We start from the raw sequence: 20334 nt of genomic DNA on the forward strand, positions 1-20334 counted from the left end.
CGTATGCTCGACCCTCCTGCTCCTCGGATGCTGCCTGACCGGCCGTGCTTTTCCAGCACCACACTCTTTGATTCTGATCTCCAGCATCTGCAGTCCTCACTTTCTCCTCACAGCCTGAAGGTCTTGATTCAACAGTAAGTTTTTAAAAGCAGTTGGAATAGATACTGGAAGGTGGGAACTTGCTGAGTTTGGGGTAAGAGAGTGGGACGTAACTGGAGAGCTCCTTCAAGCAGCCAGCACAGTCACAATGGACCGAATGGCCGAGCCCCTGAGCGGTGTTATTCTAATTGTTGTCTGAAGGAGCTGACATCCATAAATTACCGAGGTTTTGAAAATGTTAAAAAAAGAAACTTTCCCTGTTAAAAAGAGGTTTTGCGTTCAGCAGTGAGGGGATGGAGAGTGATGCAGAAACTGTATCCAGTCCAGACTGACTGAGCTCTGGACTGATGGTGGTAAAAATGGAAATGAGGCAGTTCCTTCCAAGCAAAATGATTCCTGTTTTCTATTTATATGTTTGGGTTGGTGATGTCATTTCCTGTGGTGATGTCATTTCCTGTTATTATTCTCAGGGGGTGGTAGACGGGGTCTAACTCGATGTGTTTGTTGATAGAGTTCCAGTTGGAATGCCACACTTCTAGGAATTCTCATACATGTCTCTGTTTCACTTGTCCTCGGATGGATGTGTTGTCCCATTCAAAGTGGTGTCCTTCCTCATCCGTATGTGAGGATACTAGTGAGAGAGGGTCAGCAGGCTTCGCCCAGAGGCCCACTGAAGATGTTAACTGGTAGGGTGGCGAAACGTCTGGAAATGAACCTTCCAGCTCTGCGAGCAAACCTACATCCAGAACCTCAACCTGAGCTATAAATCTTCTCAAAACTCGCTAAGCAAAATGAAGGAGGGAAAAGAGAAAGGCTTTATCCTTGGGCTGTGCATATCCCCATGTGTGGCCTCACAAAATAACAAGGTGGAGCTGGAAACCGTTCGCTGGCCTCTACCCTCCAGATGAAGGGTTTTTGCCCGAAACATTGATACTCCTGCTCCTCGGATGCTGCCTGACCTGCTGTGCTTTCCCAGCACCACACGCTCGCCTCCTCTTGATTAATAGCTGCTATAACGGAGTTCCTTATTGCTCTCCTCAAAAGGCACAGGCCCACCCTTTACTGAACCAAACCGGAGGGATTCCAACTCCACCAAAAACATAGGCCTCTGCCGCAGCACCGTCTCCCACGGTCTGGCCCTTTAAGGACATTGGGGAGAATCCTTTTGGCACACTCCGTTCAATTCTGGTCTCCCGGCTGTAGGACATACCTTGGAGCTAATTACTGCCAACGCTGGAATCCGTACTGAAAACAGAAAGGGCTGCAGATCGCAGCGGGTCAGGTAGCTCCATGGAGAGAGAGCAAGCTCTGATGAAGAATTATCTAGACTCAAAATGTTAGCTCACGCTCTCTCTCTCCAAGGAGGCTGCCTGACCTGTTGTGATTGCCAGCATTTTTTGTTTTCAACGGGAAAGATGCTGTTAAACTTGTAAATCTTCTGAGCCCTTTCAAGGATGTTGCCGGGATTGGAGTGCTTGGGCTACAGGGAGAGGCTGAATTTTCCCCTGGAGCGTTGGAAGCTGAGGGGTACAGAGGTTTATAAAACCTTATAGAGGTTTATAAAATCATGAGGGGCATGGATAGGATGAAAAGCCAAGGCCTTTTCCCCAGGGTAGGGGAACCAAAACTAGTGGGCATAGGTTTAAGGTGAGAGGGGAAAGATTTAAAAGGGACCGAAGGGGCAACATTTTCATGCAGAAGGAGTGGTACGTGTATGGAATGAGCTGCCAGAGGAAGTGGTGGAGGCTGGTATAATTACAACATTTAAAAGGCATCTGGATGAGGGCATGAATAGGAAGGGTTTGGAAGGATATGGGCCAAGTGCTGGCAAATGGGACCAGATAATGAGTTGGACTGAAGGGTCTGTTTCCGTGCTGTACACCTCTCCGACTCTGTGAGATTGCAGCTCAGTGGATACAGGGGTTGGGACTGAGAGTGCGCTACTGCCGACATTTCTTCAGCGTGAGAAAAAGGGCTTTGTGATTGGCCAAGGGGTCGCGATCTCTCGTCAGCGTACCCTCTGGGAGAGTCCTGGGAAAGGAGAGAGAGTCTACCTCATGACCTAGGCCCATGAATGGGTTGGCACCAATCCTCAGGAAGTTTCATTCACAAATAGCTGGAACACCGGAGAAAAATCACAAAGCGGCTCTTGGCAGACGAGAGCTTGTTCATTGTGGAAACCCGAGTGATTGATTCGGAGAAACAGAACGCAGAGGAGCTTAAAGGCTGGATTTTCGTGACCGTGCATAAAAATACGGCTAACAAAAGAAATCAGGAACATGAGGTTTCTCTCCATCTTTGTCTTACTGAGCTGGGCTTACTTAAACGTCTTGGAAATCGACTGCAGGAGAGTGTAGTTTTACACAAGAAGTCTCAAAGGTACAGAACTGCTGCATCTTCAAATAAGTAGAGATACAGCTCTAAAGATATCAAAGAGTAGGCATTGAAGAGTTAGACTGAAGGGTCTGTTCCTGTGCTGAATGACTCTATGGTATGGATAGAAGGTGAGATCAGGTTACTCAGCTGGATGATCAGAGGGCTGAATGGTCTACCCTTATTTTCTACGTTTATACGAATCAGACATCCCTCAGCCAAATAAACAAAACTGATTGTTGCAGGACTGCAATTCCATTTTACCTAGAAACATTGGACAGAGATTGAGAGATATTCTGGACATCAGCAGCAAATTACTGAGTCATAGAATCCCTACAGTTTGTAGGGAGGCCCTTCAGCCCATTAAGTCTGTACAGTTTGGCACCCAGCCCCTATCCTCGCAACCCTGCGATTACCATGGCTAACCCACCAAGCCTGCACATCCCTAGACACTACAAGACAATTTCCCATGGCCAATCCACCTAACCTGCACATCTTTGGACTGTGGGAGGAAACCCCTGCACAGACATGGGGAGAATATGCAAACTCCACACACAGTCGCTCCAGGCTGGAATCAAACCAGGGTCCCTGGTGTTGTGAGGCAGCAGTGCTAACCACTGAGCCACCGTACCGTCCTATGCAATATTCCTTTCAGAATATCCTTAAACACCGTGCATAGAATGTGGTGGATACACAGCATTAGGAGATACCTGGGCAACTGGACAAAAAATGAAGTTTTGTTAATGTAGGAAAATAACTTTTCACAAAGTTCAGGTTCTCATCAGTTCCCGGCTGCTATTTGACATTGAATCTCTTTTTTTGCATTTGAAGCTGCAAAGTTTCTGAACCCATATCAACTCCACCAAGACTATCTACTTCCATTTTTGTGATATCACTGATCAGGCCTCTTCTGGAATATAGTCCTGGTTGCCCTGATATAATTAAATTGGAGATGGATCGGAAAAGATTTACTAGGATATTGCTGGGAATGCAGGATTTGAGTGTCCACTGGCAAGGCTGATGGGCGACAGTATAGACGTCTGTAACATCATGAGGGGCATAGATAGGGTGAACAGCAAGGGTGTTTTCCCTAGGTTCGGGGAGTTCAAAACTAGCTGTATATTTTTAAGGTGAGAGGAGAAAGATGTGATTCACAGCCAATTAAATTCATCTGGAAATGCAGTCACTGTTGGAATGTAAGAAACAAGGCAATTATCAATTTGTTTAAAATAAAACCACTCTGATGGGTCTGACAGTGTGCATTCAGTCTGCTTTTTAAAAGAGAACTATTTCTCTTGGTAGTATTTAGTGACTGGTGTACAGAGTCTAAGGTGGACAGTCACTATCCTTTACTCAAATACCAGGTGTGGTTAAGGGACATTGCAGATTGTAAAACACGCAAGGTCTACTTACCAGAGTGAGCAGAAACATGGCTGGGGGACCAACAGGAATGTCCCTAAACGTGACACTGGATCTAGCTTCTGGTGAAATCCCACCTCTGTGGTGGTCACTGCTGCCTCACAGCGCCAGGGACCCAGGTTCAATTCCAGCCTCGGGTGACTGTGTGGAGTTTGCACATTCTCGTGCAGGTTAGGTGGATTGGCCATGCTAAATTGCCCGTAGTGTGCAGGCTGGGTGAATTAGCTATGGGAAATGCAGGGTTACAGGGGTAGGGTAGAGGAGATTGGGCCTGGGTAGGACGCTCTCCAGAGGGCTGGTGTCGACTCGATGGGCCGAATGGCCGGATTCCACACCGTGGAGTTTCTACTCATTCTAAATATTCCATTGAAATTCAACAACTTGGGTACCATTCCATAGCTAATTGGAATAATCCTCACCCACCGACATGGAGTGAATATTTAAGGCACACAAAGTTTAATGGCATTTCTATCAAGACAGACAGAAGAGTACAACACTCTGGAAAGTGGTTCTGCAATGTGTTCACAGGTACAGGCAGCAGTGACCCATATGGTTAAAACACATCGAGGAACATTAACATTAACACATCAATCTGTGACACAAAGGGAAACCAATACTCGAACAGAAGGTGTTTCTGATCAATGCATCACTCTTATTGCTTTTAAATGTCACCTTGTACACCATTGCTTGGGTGCGGACACCTTGTATTCACTCATTAACAGGCGGCTCAAACACATTTTTCCTGTTAAAAAGTTTCATTTGTGCTTCGCCCATCGATAAAAAGCAAAGTTATTCGGAAAGTGAAATGCATTTTAAGTTAGCCAAGTCCCACACTAAAACTTCCAGTAGCATCCTCAGAGCGGACGAACCAGAAGGACAAGACAAATCCTATGAGCTTTTAATATTCCTTATCTGAGCATTTTCACATTCCGTATATTAAGAAAATATATTTCTTTAGAGGGTGTTAGCTTTCAGAACTCATTACTAGTGTCTAACTTTGACTAGTCCTGCACTAGCTTCTTTAATGGTCAAGTCTTTGCGAAAAAGAAAAATTCCCTTTAATCCCATTGTTAAGGTTCTAATAACGAGACGCAAGCATAATTCAAGTGGACCAAAAGGTGTACTCAGAAACATTTTGCAACCCTGTCACCACCAGTAAATCTCTATGGAGGGGGAGTGAGGAAAGACCAGGTAGCAGCCTCATATCCTGGTCTGGACATTGGGGCCTGCACTCTGACTTTCCCCCCTGCTCTCTCTCCCTTAAAAAAAGCCCTGGGATATTTAGGAGATGGAACCTTAACCACCCTTTCCAACTCCACCCTGCAACTTCACCTCCCCCACCTCTCCCGACTCCGAACATCTTTGTTTCCCACATCCCAGGACCATTCCTGTTGGTCCCCACGCCATGTTTCTGCTCCAGGGATCAATGGAAGGGATGAGGGGTTATTCCCAGGTGCAGCGAGGATGAGATAGGGACCAAAGCTGCTGCGAGGTGTCTGCTAATATCCTGACTTCTAGAAAAATAACAATGGGGCCTCAAACAGGCTGTTCTTCAGACGGGGCCTTATCTGGTGCTGGACAGACAGGCTGCGGGCAAGTTTTCCAACAAATTTTACAAACCAGACTCTTGTGCCGGTTCCGAAATGTAATAATCAAAACGTTTCCTTATCTACAGCACACTGTTGTCTCACAGCCAATCGCTTGCACTGCCCATAAACCTCCCATCACTGACAATCTCCTTTCGGTTGAGACTAGCTTTGCACTAACCTCAGAAACACTTCACTGACTCCGTTACCTGGGGAGTGGGGGGGGGGGGGGGGGGGGGAAGAGGCAGACAGTTAAAAGTGGAGAGTGCAGCAGCAACCAGAGATCATTCAGTCTCATGCAGACAAAGTCAGTCAAAGTTGGACTGTGAACAGTTAGAGAGGACACAGCGCTGACCTAACTGGCCTATTCAAAATAGTTGGTTGCAGTTGTATGTTGGTTCCAGTTGCGATGAAGATAGCAGCAATTGCACACCAGACAAGCTCTCTGACCCTGAATGAGGGGGCTAGAGGGTGAGGGAGGTTCCATGAAGGCTGGGCACGCCTGATCATTGCCCAGTCACCCCTTCCAGAGAGAAAGCCGAGTCTGAATATCAATCACAAGATGTTACGATTCTGCACCAAGTGACACATAAGTCACACTGACTTGTGTGAAGAATGTCTTATTGACAAGGAGTTGGCTGGGAATCGGAAGGAAGCAGTGAGTCATCAGGAGGGAGTATCTCAGAGGTATAGACAGAGGGGAATAGGACAGGTACAAATCTACAGTAGTGTTTATACACTGTTCTAACATAACTGAGGTAAGAGCACTGTATGACTGGCCTGTCAGGAAACATTTAAAGTAATAGTGGCAGAGGATGTTACTGACAGCATTTCCCTTCAATATCCATGCTCTCAGCGTCACTGGGCCTGTGTTTACAGCAGCTCCTGTTGTGGGGTTGGCACCACAGCAAGGAATCAGTATTGTTTGCCCATCTTGCTCCGTGAGGGGAACAGCAAATTCATTCTGTTAGGGAGTGAAACTGTCCCAGACCAAGCGAACGTGCACCAGAATGCTTTTACTTCCCCTTACTGCAACCCACTTCCTCTTTCCTTCCTCCAGCAGGAACAGTGCTTAATCTTCCAACCCAGGCCTCAATTCAAGGCTGATTCCGTGGAGATTGGTAGGCCAATGCCGACACTGGAGTTAGGGTACCCACCCTTCCTTGCAGCAAAGCCAGAGACTGAGCCCAGAATTGGGAAGTGGCTGGGACTGCAGACCCTGGTACAGCAGGTCGGGTGTGTCTGACCTTAAGCGGGAAGTTTGCCTTTTGACATTCAAGGCGTAGGGGCGGATTAATGAGGTTACCCTGACTTAAACACCAAAATTATTTCAAAACTTTAAAAAGCAGTCGGCTAATATTTTGGGAGTTTTCACTTTTGGCAAAGGGGGTGGGGCAAAGTCAAAGGATACATTTTGTTTGATCACGAGTCATATAAACCTCCATTAGAGGTGGTAGTGCATCTACTGAGGGTCAATAGATTTAGGAGGATGAAGGGACTAACTGGCAAGAACATTGGTCAAACCACTGCAAACTCAACAACTCATTTTCCTTCAATGTTCTCATTGACCATAAGTTGAGCGTAGCCATGTTGAGCATTAACGACCGAATCATTCTAAGGAAGAAATCTGTCTAGTTTCCAGGTTCAGACAACTGGATAGTGAATCAAGCCTTTCTGAGCCCCTATCGGTGAATGCACGGACACGGTTGTTACAGGATAATGAGCCACATCCTTGTTGCAAAGAATTTACCAAGGCAGGCTGGGGCACAGAATCTCATTGCCCCCCCGTGCGACCCCAAAACATCTCCCCGGCCACTTGCAGTTGCACAATGGTAAACCGAGTTCAGAGGGCAGGGTGAAAGGGAGCATGTGGGGCAGACAGGGCTCCTTCTGTGTAGTAACTGCTCTGTGACTGCAGCCACATGTAATTAATCAAAAAAAAAACAACACAGGATTATAGAGAGATTGGAGGTTTAGCACAGAATGGTTGGCTGTGGGCAGACTGCAGTGAGGGCAAAGGGAGAGAGACATTGGTAATGCTCGCATTTGAAGCCAGCGTTCCTGTAGAGGGTTAACAGCTTAGTGCATCTTCTGGACTCTGAGCACATGGTGTGTTTGCAAGGGCACAATGGAACGGATGAAGCAAGCTGTAGGAGAGTTTAATTGCTCGAGTGGTGGTGATACGGAATCAGATCTGTCCATCCCTCCTCCTCAGGCATCAGTATTGCTTCTTCCAATGTATGAATTCTAGATTGGAGATTGGAACGGAGGGCATTGAGTGCAGATTATGAGCCATCCTGACAGTCACCTGGAGAAACAAGAGTTCGCTCTTTATGACAAACAGTACTCAGATGGGATCACACTCAGCTCTCTAAAGTTAGCCAATGTTTCATTTCACATTTGTTTTTTTCTTGCTCTGGGCAGGTTTTAATTTAACTCTTCAGACAAGTCAAGCCCTTCATCCTTTTCTTGGTGATTTTTTTTTTAAAAAGAGAAACATTGTTAACTGCCCAGTACTCGATTCATCGAACTATAGATGGTAATTTCCAGCCAGGATAGCGTCATAGACGTTCTTATCGAGGGGAATGTACTTCCCCAGTCTGGAATCCAGGAAGTACAGTCTGTCATTTGTCTGGTGCAAGTCAAAACCCTCTTTTCGCAATCTTGTCTTCTGGATTTTGAAAGTACCTGGAACCATACAAAAACCTGATTACCAACTCTGCCTGGGGAGGATGCAAACATTCACCTCCTGAATGCACTCATTTTCACTATCAAAACCATTTGAGAGCTACTGTTAAGAAGAATTCATCCCCAAAGTTCATAGAATTTCTATAGCGTGGAAAGTGTAATTTGGCCCCACAAGTCTACACCACCTTCCGAAGAGTATTCCAACCAGACCCAGTCCCTACTCTAATCATCTACATTTACCCCTGACTAATGCACCTAACCTACACATTCCTGGACACAATGGGCAATTTACCCAATGTGCACATCTTTTGGACTTAGGGAGGAAACCGGAGAACCCGGAGGAAACCCATGCAGACACGGGGAGAATGTGCAAACTCCACACAGACAGTCACCCGAGGCTGGGATCAAACCAGGAACCCTGGTGCCGTGAGGCAGCAGTGCTAACCACCGAGCCACCGTGCCACTCAAAAAAAATGATAGCTACAAAAACAAAATACTGAGAATGGAGGGGGTGGGGGTGGGGGGGAATGCAGGAGAGACTCAGCAGGCCGGGCAGCATCTGTGGAGACAGAAATCGAGTCAATGTTTCAGCTCACCAGTTCTGGTGGCAGGTCTGAGAACTGAGACTGAGACTATCACTCCATTCCTCACTGCGTACGTGCTGTACAACCTTCAGCATCTCCACACACTGGCAAAGGATTAAAAGGAAGGATCACATTCTCACCCAGGCAAAAAAGTTCTGGGAAACGAGGGAACACAGAAACCACAGTAATAGAACAGGCCACGTCAGGTTAGAGTGTGGAACTGGAGGGATTTATTTGTGAATGTTTAACTTAAAATCAGGAAAGGGAAAAAAACACTGCAAGGATTGTACTCTAGGGTTCATCCACATTCGTTCAAACTCTGTTGCAAACATTAATGGTGAATCTATCGTTAGATCAACACCCAACCATACTGCTGACACTGCACAGCATGGGTTCTGGGAGGAACATCATTTACTATGGTAAGTACTCTACCATAGGACATAAGAATCAGGAGCAGAAGTAGGCTATTTGGCCCATCGACCCACTCCGTCATGCAATAAGACCATGGCTGACCTTTCCATGGCCTCAGCTCCACTTACCTGCCTGCTCACTGTAACCCTTAATCCCTTTACTGTTCAAAAACATATCTACCTTAGTTACTGAAGTAGTGATGACAACTTCCCTGGGCAGGGAATTCCACAGATTAACAACCCTCTGGTAAAGAAGTTCCTTCTCAGTTCAGTTCTAAATCCGCTCCCCCTAATCGTGAGGCTATGCCTCCTGTCCTAGTTTCACCTGCCAGTGGAAACATTCTCTCTACTTCTATCGTATCTATTCCCTTCATAAAAGTTATATTTCTATAAGAGCCCCCCCTCATTCTTCTGAATTCCAATGAATATAATCCCAGTCTACTCAATCTCTGTTCATAAGCCAACCGCCCCCCCCCCCCCCAACTCCAGAACCAACCTAGTGAACCTCCTCTGCACCCCCTCCGGTGCCAGTCCATCCTTTCTCAAGTAAGGAGACCAAAACTGCACATAGTATTCCAGGTGTGGCCTCACCAGCACCTTGTACAGCTGCAACATAACCTCCCTGCTTTTAAACTTAACCCCTTCAGCAATGAAGGACAATATTCCATTTGCCTTCCTATTTACCTGTTGTACCTGCAGACCAACCCTCTGTGACACCCAGGTCCCTCTGCACATGCTGCAACTTTTTACCACTCATGTAATTGTCTGTTTTACTATTACTCCTCCCAAAATATATGAGTTCACATTTATTAACGTTGTACTCCATCTGCCAGACCTTTGCCCACTCAGTCATAGTATCCTTGTTCCTCTACAAAGTTTCAGAGTCCACTAATCATAGTCTCATCTGTAAACATTGACATACTACACGTGGTCCCCAATTCCAAATCATCTTTATAAATTGTGAATAATTGTGGTCCCAACACCAATCCCTGAGGCACATCGCTAGTTACTGATTGCCAGCCAGAATAGCGCTCATTTATCCCCACTCTTTGCTTCCTGTTAGTAAACCAATCCTCTATCCATACTAATTCTTTACCCGTAATGCCTTGCATCCTTATCTTATGCAGCAGCCTCTTGTGCGGCACCTTGTCAAAGGCCTTTTGGAAATCTAGGTACACCACATCCACTGGGTCCCCTTTGTCCACCTTGCTTGAAATGTCTTCACAGAATTCCAAAAGATATGTGAAGCATGACCTGCCCTTCATGAACCCATGCTGCGTCTGTACAATGGGACAATCTCTTTCAAGATGCTCCGCTACTTCTTCCTTGATAACAGACTCGAGCATCTTCCCCACTACAGAGGTTAAGCTAACTGGTCTATAATCCCCCATCTTTTGTCTACCTCCCTTTTTATACAGTGGCATCAATTTGCTGTTTCCAATCTGCTGGGACTGCCCCAGAGTCCAGCAAATTTTGGAAAATTACTGCCAGTCCACCTATTTCTCCCGCCATCTCTTTTAGAACCCTGGGATGCATTCCATCAGGGCCAGGAGACTTATCTATCCTTAGCTCCAACACAGAGCCTGGAAATCCTGAGGGAAAGGAAGGGGAGCTGCACAGAACAGCAGTGGGGACAGTGGAAAGCTGTGGGGGCAGGTGAGGGGAAGATGGTGGAAACAAGGCCGAGAATGGCTGTTGGCGCGTCTGGACCTTGAGTTTACTGGATCCCCTGCAACAATAGCTGAAGATGCTGGAAGGTGGGGTGGGCAGAACCAATTGCCAAGAGATAAAAGCAGACTCAAGGGGGTTTTAACAGTGGGAGCTGAGGTGGGAAACATCACAAACATGATAATGAGTAGCCTTCAGCGACAACTAGTTTGTGAAGCTTGCAGGTTAGCTTTGGACAGGAGGTCCAGGTCCGAGTCTGAGTCAGAGTCAGAGGGAGTAGATCAAGTGAACTAGAATAATGTCTCCAGTCTTCCTGATGAAAGAGGGCTTGGTTTGAAGGTTGAAAAGATTGTACTTCAACATGGGGAAAGGAGACCGATCTGGGCAGGCTTCCATACAGCCTGAGAACTGACTCCGTGATGTTGGACGGGATCACAAGGCCATGGACAGGGATCCTCGGGTGACTTGGAGAAACATTTGCTGGAAACCTGGTGGCCAGGTCCTTTGCACTGAGACAGAGCTGTTTTCTGAATGGGAAAACGAGAAAAAACACAACATGTGAAACTCTGCAGAGACAGGGAGGGGAGCGTCCGTCAGGATCCCAGTTACAAGTGACACCACTCACAAAGGAGGCCAGGGGGAGAGCTCAGCACTGACACAGCAAGGAGCTTCATCTGAAAGGACTGAGTAATTGTGTAGTCGCTGAATGGAACAGGGAGGCAAAGACAGTCTGAGAACGAAGAACTTTTGAAATAAATTAAACTAAACGAAGGAAGAGTGGTTTACGATGATGAAAACACTTGATAGGTTTGACTGAGGAACCAGTTCTGGTGGGAGGCAATGAAGAGGGGCATGGAGAGGGTAACCTTACAATTAATGGTGGGTTTTCAGGGCTGATATCAGGCAACAGAGAAGTAACGATCTAGAAACCTCCATCCCATTGGTGGAGGGAGTGCAGGTGGGTTGAGTTTTGTTAAGGATGATGTTACGAGATGTGGAGTCATGATTCAATTTCAGCCAGGATTTATTGAACGGTGGAACAGGCTGCAAGGGGCTGAGTGGCGTCCTGCAGTAACTAATGGGCCAGAGCAAAGCCAGCTCCAGTCCAGAGGGCTAAGACAAGGTCTGTTATCAGGCCCCTGCCTCATCTGTATGGAAAAGTTGAGATGATCAAGGTGTGTCAGGAGAAACGCACACTGACTGACCACTGTGTGCTACACTCCCTGGGACACGGCTACAAGACATCCACTTCTGCAAATGGGAAAAATTAAAACTTGACATCACATAGTCCCAAACACGCAAGTACACGTCCGGCGGAACTGGACTCGCTGCATGCGTTAGCTGTGTAGAGTCACTGTCATACAGCACGGAAACAGACCCTTCGGTCCAACCAGTCCATGCTGACCATATCCCCAAACTAAACTAGTCCCACCTGCCTGCTCCAGGCCCACATCCCTCCAAACCTTTCCTATGCAGGAACTTATACACGCCTTTCAAATGTACCCACAACCACCACGATCTCTGAAGTTCATTCCACATCCAAACCACACTCTGCATAGAAAGAGTTACCCCCGGTGTCCTTTTTTAAATCTTTCTCCTCTCACCTTCAAAATATGTCCCTTTGGTCTTGAACGCCCCCACCCTAGGGAAAAGACACCTGCCATTCACCTTGTGTGTGTGCCCCTCATGATTTTATAAACCTCAATAAAGGTTTACTCCTCAACCTCCTCCGCTCCAGTGAAATGAAGTCCAGCCTATCTTTTAATCTCAAACTCTCCATTCTCGGCAACAACGTGATAAATCTTTTGTGAACCCTCTGGAGCTTAGTGATCTTCTCCCGGTAACATACTTGTGGTATCCACGACAGGGAGGATGCGGAGGAAGACTGGCCTGGCGTATGGAGGCAGCACCTTTATCAGGTCCTGGGAGAAGAGGTCAGGATTGATTTTGTTCTTGGGATCAGCGATGGCAGCCATTCCAGCCTTCCCTTCGATACCTGGCCAGAAAACGGAATGGAACTGTCAGTGGGACAGACAACCGAAAGCAACACTCCACAAACGTGGGGAAACCAGGGACTGAGGCTCAAAACACTGCAGTGGACCAATCAACATCCGTGCACAGGGAAAGACAGGAAGTTGCGGAAGTGCCATCTCTTGTCGCTAACAGAGTGGCGGCATTGCTGGTAAGGGCAGCATTTATTGCCCGTAAACTCCTACCCCTTCAGAAGGCAGTAGTGAGCCACAAATGGTTTGGGTCAATTCTGAGGGCAGTTAAGAGTCAACCACATTGCTGTGGGTCACATGTTGGCCAGACTGAGTGAGGATGGCAGATTTCCTTCCCTAAAGGATACTGATAAACAAGATGGCGCTTTTTATGACTCTTATGATAATTAGTTCAGGTCCCTGACTTATTATCCGATGAACATATCCACCAATTTACTGTATCCATGAAAGGTCAGGCTGACTCTGGTTTAGACAAGGTGTCGAGGCAACCCCCCATCCCCACCTCCCCCAAACACTGCCTGAGCTGAGAGCCCTCTGTGGGGCACAGCCAGTTCGCTGAACATGAACAAAACACTGTATTGCTTTGCAAGTTTTGAGTAAGTAACTAGGTTAAAGTGTTCCACATCTTCTGCCCTAGTTCTGTTTGTTCACTGGAAGTGCTGACAACTTAGGAATGAGTTAAGGACGATGTGGGAGTGCAGTACTTTGTGACAGTGTAAATCATTACCAGCTTTCTCCATCTAAACAAGCTGCACATTCAAACTAAGGCCAAACCTCTGATTGCAACGGCACACAAAGGTGTTCGCTGGCCAAACTATCCAAACCTGCCCTTACCGCAGGTCTGTGTAAAACTTCAGTGACTCTAATTGTTATTTATCACAGCTACAACAACGCTCAATGTCACCCAAGACAAAACAGCCCATTTGAATGGCACCTGCTATAGGGTTAAGGTTCAACATTCACTCCCTTCACCACTGACACAGAGGCCACCATCGACAGGAACAGCGTGTACCATCTATAGCAACAGTATGCACCATCGATAGGAACAGAGGGCACCATCGATAGGAACAGAGCGCACCATCGATAGGAACAGAGGGCACCCATCGATAGGAACAGAGGGCACCATCTATAGGAACAGAGGGCACTATCTGTAGGGACAGAGGGCACTATCTGTAGGGACAGAGGGCACTATCTGTAGGGACAGAGGGCACCATCGATAGGAACAGAGGGCAACATCTATAGGATCAGAGGGCACCATCTGTAGGGACAGAGGGCACCATCGATAGGAACAGAGGGCACCATCTATAGGAACAGAGGGCACCATCGATAGGAACAGAGGGCACCATCGATAGGAACAGAGGGCACCATCGATAGGAACAGAGGGTACCATCGATAGGAACAGAGGGCACCATCGACAGAGCGCACCATCGATAGGAACAGAGGGTACCATCTGTAGGGACAGAGGGCACCATCGATAGGAACAGAGCGCACCATCGATAGGAACAGAGGGCACCATCGACAGGAACAGAGCGCACCATCGACAGGAACAGTGGGCACCTTCTATAGGAACAGAGGGCACCATCTCTAGGAACAGTGAGCACCATCGACAGTAACAGTGAGCACCATCGACAGTAACAGGGGGCACCATCGATAGGAACAGGGGGCACCATCGATAGGAACAGGGGGCACCATCGATAGGAACAGGGGGCACCATCGATAGGAACAGGGGGCACCATCGATAGGAACAGGGGGCACCATCGATAGGAACAGAGGGCACCATCGATAGGAACAGGGGGCACCATCGATAGGAACAGGGGTCACCATCGATCGGAACAGGGGGCACCATCGATAGGAACAGGGGGCACCATCGATAGGAACAGGGGTCACCATCGATCGGAACAGGGGGCACCATCGATAGGAACAGGGGGCACCATCGATAGGAACAGGGGGCACCATCGATAGGAACAGGGGTCACCATCGATAGGAACAGATGGCACCATCGATAGTAACAAAGCACACCATCGATAGGAACGCCATTGATAGTAACAGAGGGCACCTTTGATAGTAACAGAGGGCACCTTTGATACTAACAGAGAGCATCTCTGATATTAACAGAGGGCACCATCGATAGGAACAGACAGCACCATCGATAGGAACAGACAGCACCATCGATAGGAACAGAGGGCACCATCGATAGGAACACGGGGCACCATCGATAGGAACAGGGGGCACCATCGATAGGAACACGGGGCACCATCGATAGGAACAGGGGGCACCATCGATAGGAACAGGGGGCACCATCGATAGGAATAGATTGCACCATCGATAGTAACAAAGCACACCATCGATAGGAACGCCATTAATAGTAACAGAGGGCACCTTTGATACTAACAGAGAGCATCTCTGATAGTAACAGAGGGCACCATCGATAGGAACAGACAGCACCATCGATAGGAACAGAGGGCACCATCGATAGGAACACGGGGCACCATCGATAGGAACAGAGGGCACCATCGATAGGAACAGGGGGCACCATCGATAGGAACAGATTGCACCATCGATAGTAACAAAGCACACCATCGATAGGAACGCTATTGATAGGAACAGAGGGCACCTTTGATACTAACAGAGAGCACCTTTGATACTAACAGAGAGCATCTCTGATAGGAACAGAGGGCACCGTCGATAGGAACAGAGGGCACCGTCGATAGGAACAGACGGCACCGTCGATAGGAACAGAGGGCACCGTCGATAGTAACAGAGGGCACCGTCGATAGGAACAGAGGGCACCGTCGATAGTAACAGAGGGCACCATCGATAGGAACAGAGCGCACCATCGATAGGAACGGAGGGCACCATCGATAGGAACAGAGGGCACCATCGATAGGACCAGAGGGCACCATCGTCAGGAACAGAAGGCACCATCGACAGGAACAGAGGGCACCATCGATAGGACCAGAGGGCACCATCGTCAGGAACAGAAGGCACCATCGACAGGAACAGAGGGCACCATCGACAGGAACAGAGGGCACCATCGACAGGAACAGAGGGCACCATCGACAGGAACAGAGGGCACCATCGACAGGAACAGAAGGCACCAACGACAGGAACAGAAGGCATCATCGATAGGAACAGAAGGCACCATCGATAGGAACAGAGCGTACCATCGATAGGAACAGAGGGCACCATCGATAGGAACAGAGTGCACCATGGATAGGGACAGACGGCACTATCGATAGGAACAGAGGGCATCATCGATAGGAACAGAGCGCACCATCGACAGGAACAGAGGGCACCATCGACAGGAACAGAGGGCACCATCGATAGGAACAGACGGCACCATCGATAGGAACAGAGGGCACCATAGATAGGAACAGAGGGCACCATAGATAGGAACAGAGGGCACCATCTATAGGAAGAGAGGGCATCATCTATAGGAACAGAGGGCACCATAGATAGGAACAGACGGCACCATCGATAGGAACAGAGGGCACCATAGATAGGAACAGAGGGCACCATAGATAGGAACAGTGTGCACCATCTATAGGAACAGTGTGCACCATCTATAGGAACAGTGTGCACCATCGATAGGAACAGAGCGAACCATCGATAGGAACAGAGGGCACCATCGACAGGAACAGAGGGCACCATCGATAGGAACAGAGCGCACCATCGATAGGAACAGAGGGCACCATCGATAGGAACAGAGGGCACCATCGACAGGAACAGAGGGCACCATCGATAGGAACAGAGGGCACCATCGACAGGAACAGAGGGCACCATCGACAGGAACAGAGGACACCATCGATAGGACCAGAGGGCACCATCGTCAGGAACAGAGGGCACCATCGACAGGAACAGAAGGCACCATCGACAGGAACAGAGGGCACCATCGACAGGAACAGAGGGCACCATCGACAGGAACAGAGGGCACCATCGACAGGAACAGAGGGCACCATCGACAGGAACAGAAGGCACCATCGACAGGAACAGAAGGCACCATCGATAGGAACAGAGCGCACCATCGATAGGAACAGAGGGCACCATCGATAGGAACAGAGTGCACCATGGATAGGGACAGACGGCACTATCGATAGGAACAGAGGGCATCATCGATAGGAACAGAGCGCAGCATCGATAGGAACAGAGGGCACCATCGATAGGAACAGAGGGCACCATCGATAGGAACAGAGGGCACCATCTATAGGAACAGAGGGCACCAGAGATAGGAACAGAGGGCACCATCTATAGGAACAGAGGGCACCATCTATAGGAACAGAGGGCACCAGAGATAGGAACAGAGGGCACCATCGACAGTAACAGAGGGCACCATCGACAGTAACAGAGGGCACCATCGATAGGAACAGAAGGCACCATCGATAGGAACAGAAGGCACCATTTATAGGAAGAGAGGGCATCATCTATAGGAACAGTGTGCACTACTGAGATGAACAGAGTGCACCACTGAGATGAACAGAGGGCACCATCGATAGGAACAGAGGGCACCATCGATAGGAACAGAGGGCACCATCGAGAGTACCAGAGCGCACCACCGACAGGAACCGAGGGCACCACCGACAGGAACCGAGGGCACCACCGACATGAACCGAGGGCACCACCGACAGGAACCGAGGGCACCACCGACAGGAACCGAGGGCACCACCGACATGAACCGAGGGCACCACCGATAGGAACCGAGGGCACCGTCGATACGAACAGAGGGCACCGTCGATAGGAACAGAGGGCACCATCGATAGTAAGAGAGCGCACCATCGATAGTAACAGAGGGCACCATCGATAGGAACAGAGGGCACCATCGATAGTAAGAGAGCGCACCATCGATAGTAACAGAGGGCACCATCGATAGGAACACAGGGCACCATAGATAGGAATAGACGGCACTATCGATAGGAATAGACGGCACTATCGATAGGAACAGAGGGCACCATCGATAGTAACAGGTGGCACCATCGATAGGAACAGGTGGCACCATCGATAGGAACAGGTGGCACCATCGATAGGAACAGGTGGCACCATCGATAGGAACAGGTGGCACCATCGATAGGAACAGGTGGCACCATCGACAGGAACAGAGGGCACCATCGACAGGAACAGAGGGCACCATCGACAGGAACAGAGGGCACCATCGATAGGAACAGAGGGCATCATTTATAGGAAGAGAGGGCACCATCTATAGGAACCGATGGCACCATCGACAGGAACCGATGGCACCATCGACAGGAACCGAGGGCACCATCGCCAGGAACAGTGTGCACCATTGATAGGAACCGAGGGCACCATCTATAGGAACCGAGGGCACCCTCTATAGGAACAGAGGGCACCATCTAAAGGAATAGTGTGCACCATTGATAGGAACAGAGCGCACCATCCAAAGGAATATAGGGCACCATTGATAGGAACAGAGGGTACCATCGATAGGAACAGAGCGCACCATCGATAGGAACAGAGGGTACCATCGATAGGAACAGAGCGCACCATCGATAGGAACAGAGGGCACCATCGACAGGAACAGAGGGCACCATCTAAAGGAACAGAGGGCACCATCTAAAGGAACAGAGGGCACCATCGACAGGGACAGAGTGCACCATCGATAGGAACAGAGGGCAGCATCAATAGGAACAGAGGGCACCATCGGTAGTAACAAAGCTCACCATCGATAGGAACAGACGGCACCATCTATAGGAACAGACGGCACGGTCGATAGGAACAGAGGGCACCATCTAAAGGAACAGTGTGCACCATTGATAGGAACAGAGCGTACCATCGATAGGAACAGAGGGCACCATCGATAGTAACAGAAGGCACCATCGATAGTAACAGAAGGCACCATCGACAGCAACAGAGGGCACCATCGACAGGAACCGAGGGCACCATCGACAAGAACAGTGTGCACCATTGATAGGAACCGAGGGCACCATCTATAGGAACCGAGGGCACCATCTATAGGAACAGAGGGCACCATCTATAGGAACGGAGGGCACCATCTAAAGGAATAGTGTGCACCATTGATAGGAACGCATGGCACCATCGATAGGAAAGAGCGCACCATCCAAAGGAATATAGGGCACCATTGATAGGAACAGATGGCACCATCGATAGGAACAGAGGGCACCATCGATAGGAACAGAGGGCACCATCGACAGGAACAGAGGGCACCATCGATAGGAACAGAGGGCACCATCGACAGGAACAGAGGGCACCATCGACAGGAACAGAGGGCACCATCTAAAGGAACAGAGGGCAGCATCGATAGGAACAGAGGGCACCATCGACAAGGACAGAGTGCACCATCGATAGGAACAGAGGGCACTATCGATAGGAACAGACGGCACCATCGATAGGAACAGAGGGCACCATCGATAGGAACAGAGGGCACCATCTAAAGGAACAGTGTGCACCATTGATAGGAACAGAGCGCACCATCGACAGGAACAGTGTGCACCATTGATAGGAACAGAGCGTACCATCGATAGGAACAGAGGGCACCATCTATAGGAACAGAGGGCACCATCTAAAGGAACAGTGTGCACCATTGATAGGAACAGAGCGCACCATCGACAGGAACAGTGTGCACCATTGATAGGAACAGAGCGCACCATCGACAGGAACAGTGTGCACCATCGATAGGAACAGAGCGCACCATCGACAGGAACAGTGTGCACCATCGATAGGAACAGAGCGCATCATCGATAGGAACAGAGCGCATCATCGATAGGAACAGAGGGCACCATCGATAGTAACAGAAGGCACCATAGATAGGAACAGACGGCACTATCGATAGGAACAGAGCGCACCATCGATAGGAACAGACGGCACCATCTATAGGAACAGACGGCACTATCGATAGGAACAGAGGGCAGCATCTAAAGGAACAGAGGGCACCATTGATAGGAACAGAGCGTACCATCGATAGGAACAGACGGCACCATCGATAGGAACAGAAGGCACCATTTATAGGAAGAGAGGGCATCATCTATAGGAACAGAGGGCACCATCGACAGGAACAGAGGGCACCATCTAAAGGAACAGAGGGCACCATCGACAGGGACAGAACGCACCATCGATAGGAACAGAGGGCAGCATCGATAGTAACAAAGCTCACCATCGATAGGAACAGAGGGCACTATCGATAGGAACAGACGGCACCATCGATAGGAACAGACGGCACCATCGATAGGAACAGAGGGCACCATCGATAGGAACAGAGGGCATCATTTATAGGAAGAGAGGGCACCATCTATAGGAACCGATGGCACCATCGACAGGAACCGAGGGCACCATCGCCAGGAACAGTGTGCACCATTGATAGGAACCGAGGGCACCATCTATAGGAACCGAGGGCACCATCTAAAGGAACGGAGGGCACCATCTAAAGGAACGGAGGGCACCATCTAAAGGAATAGTGTGCACCATTGATAGGAACGCATGGCACCATCGATAGGAAAGAGCGCACCATCCAAAGGAATATAGGGCACCATTGATA

The 20334-nt window shown here is 48.8% G+C and overlaps 1 protein-coding gene across 4 annotated transcripts in view; it reads right to left on the reverse strand.

Moving 5' to 3' along the window:
- Positions 1-4324: 4324 nt before the first annotated feature.
- slc27a1a (solute carrier family 27 member 1a) overlaps positions 4325-20334 on the reverse strand; it is a 159233-nt gene continuing 143223 nt past the window's right edge. For all 4 annotated transcript variants that reach the window (XM_087983462.1, XM_087983460.1, XM_087983461.1 and 1 more), the window contains exons 12-13: positions 12677-12823; positions 4325-8165 (exon numbers count right to left, since the gene is read on the reverse strand). In XM_087983462.1, coding sequence (XP_087839588.1) covers positions 8008-8165; positions 12677-12823 — 305 coding nt within the window. In that variant the 3' untranslated portion in view covers positions 4325-8007. The remainder of the gene's footprint in view (positions 8166-12676; positions 12824-20334) is intronic.

This window comes from Chiloscyllium plagiosum, unplaced genomic scaffold (genome assembly GCF_037043375.1).
Source record: "Chiloscyllium plagiosum isolate Xiang-an unplaced genomic scaffold, Cpla_swu_hap1 HiC_scaffold_45, whole genome shotgun sequence".
Taxonomy (NCBI): domain Eukaryota; kingdom Metazoa; phylum Chordata; class Chondrichthyes; order Orectolobiformes; family Hemiscylliidae; genus Chiloscyllium; species Chiloscyllium plagiosum.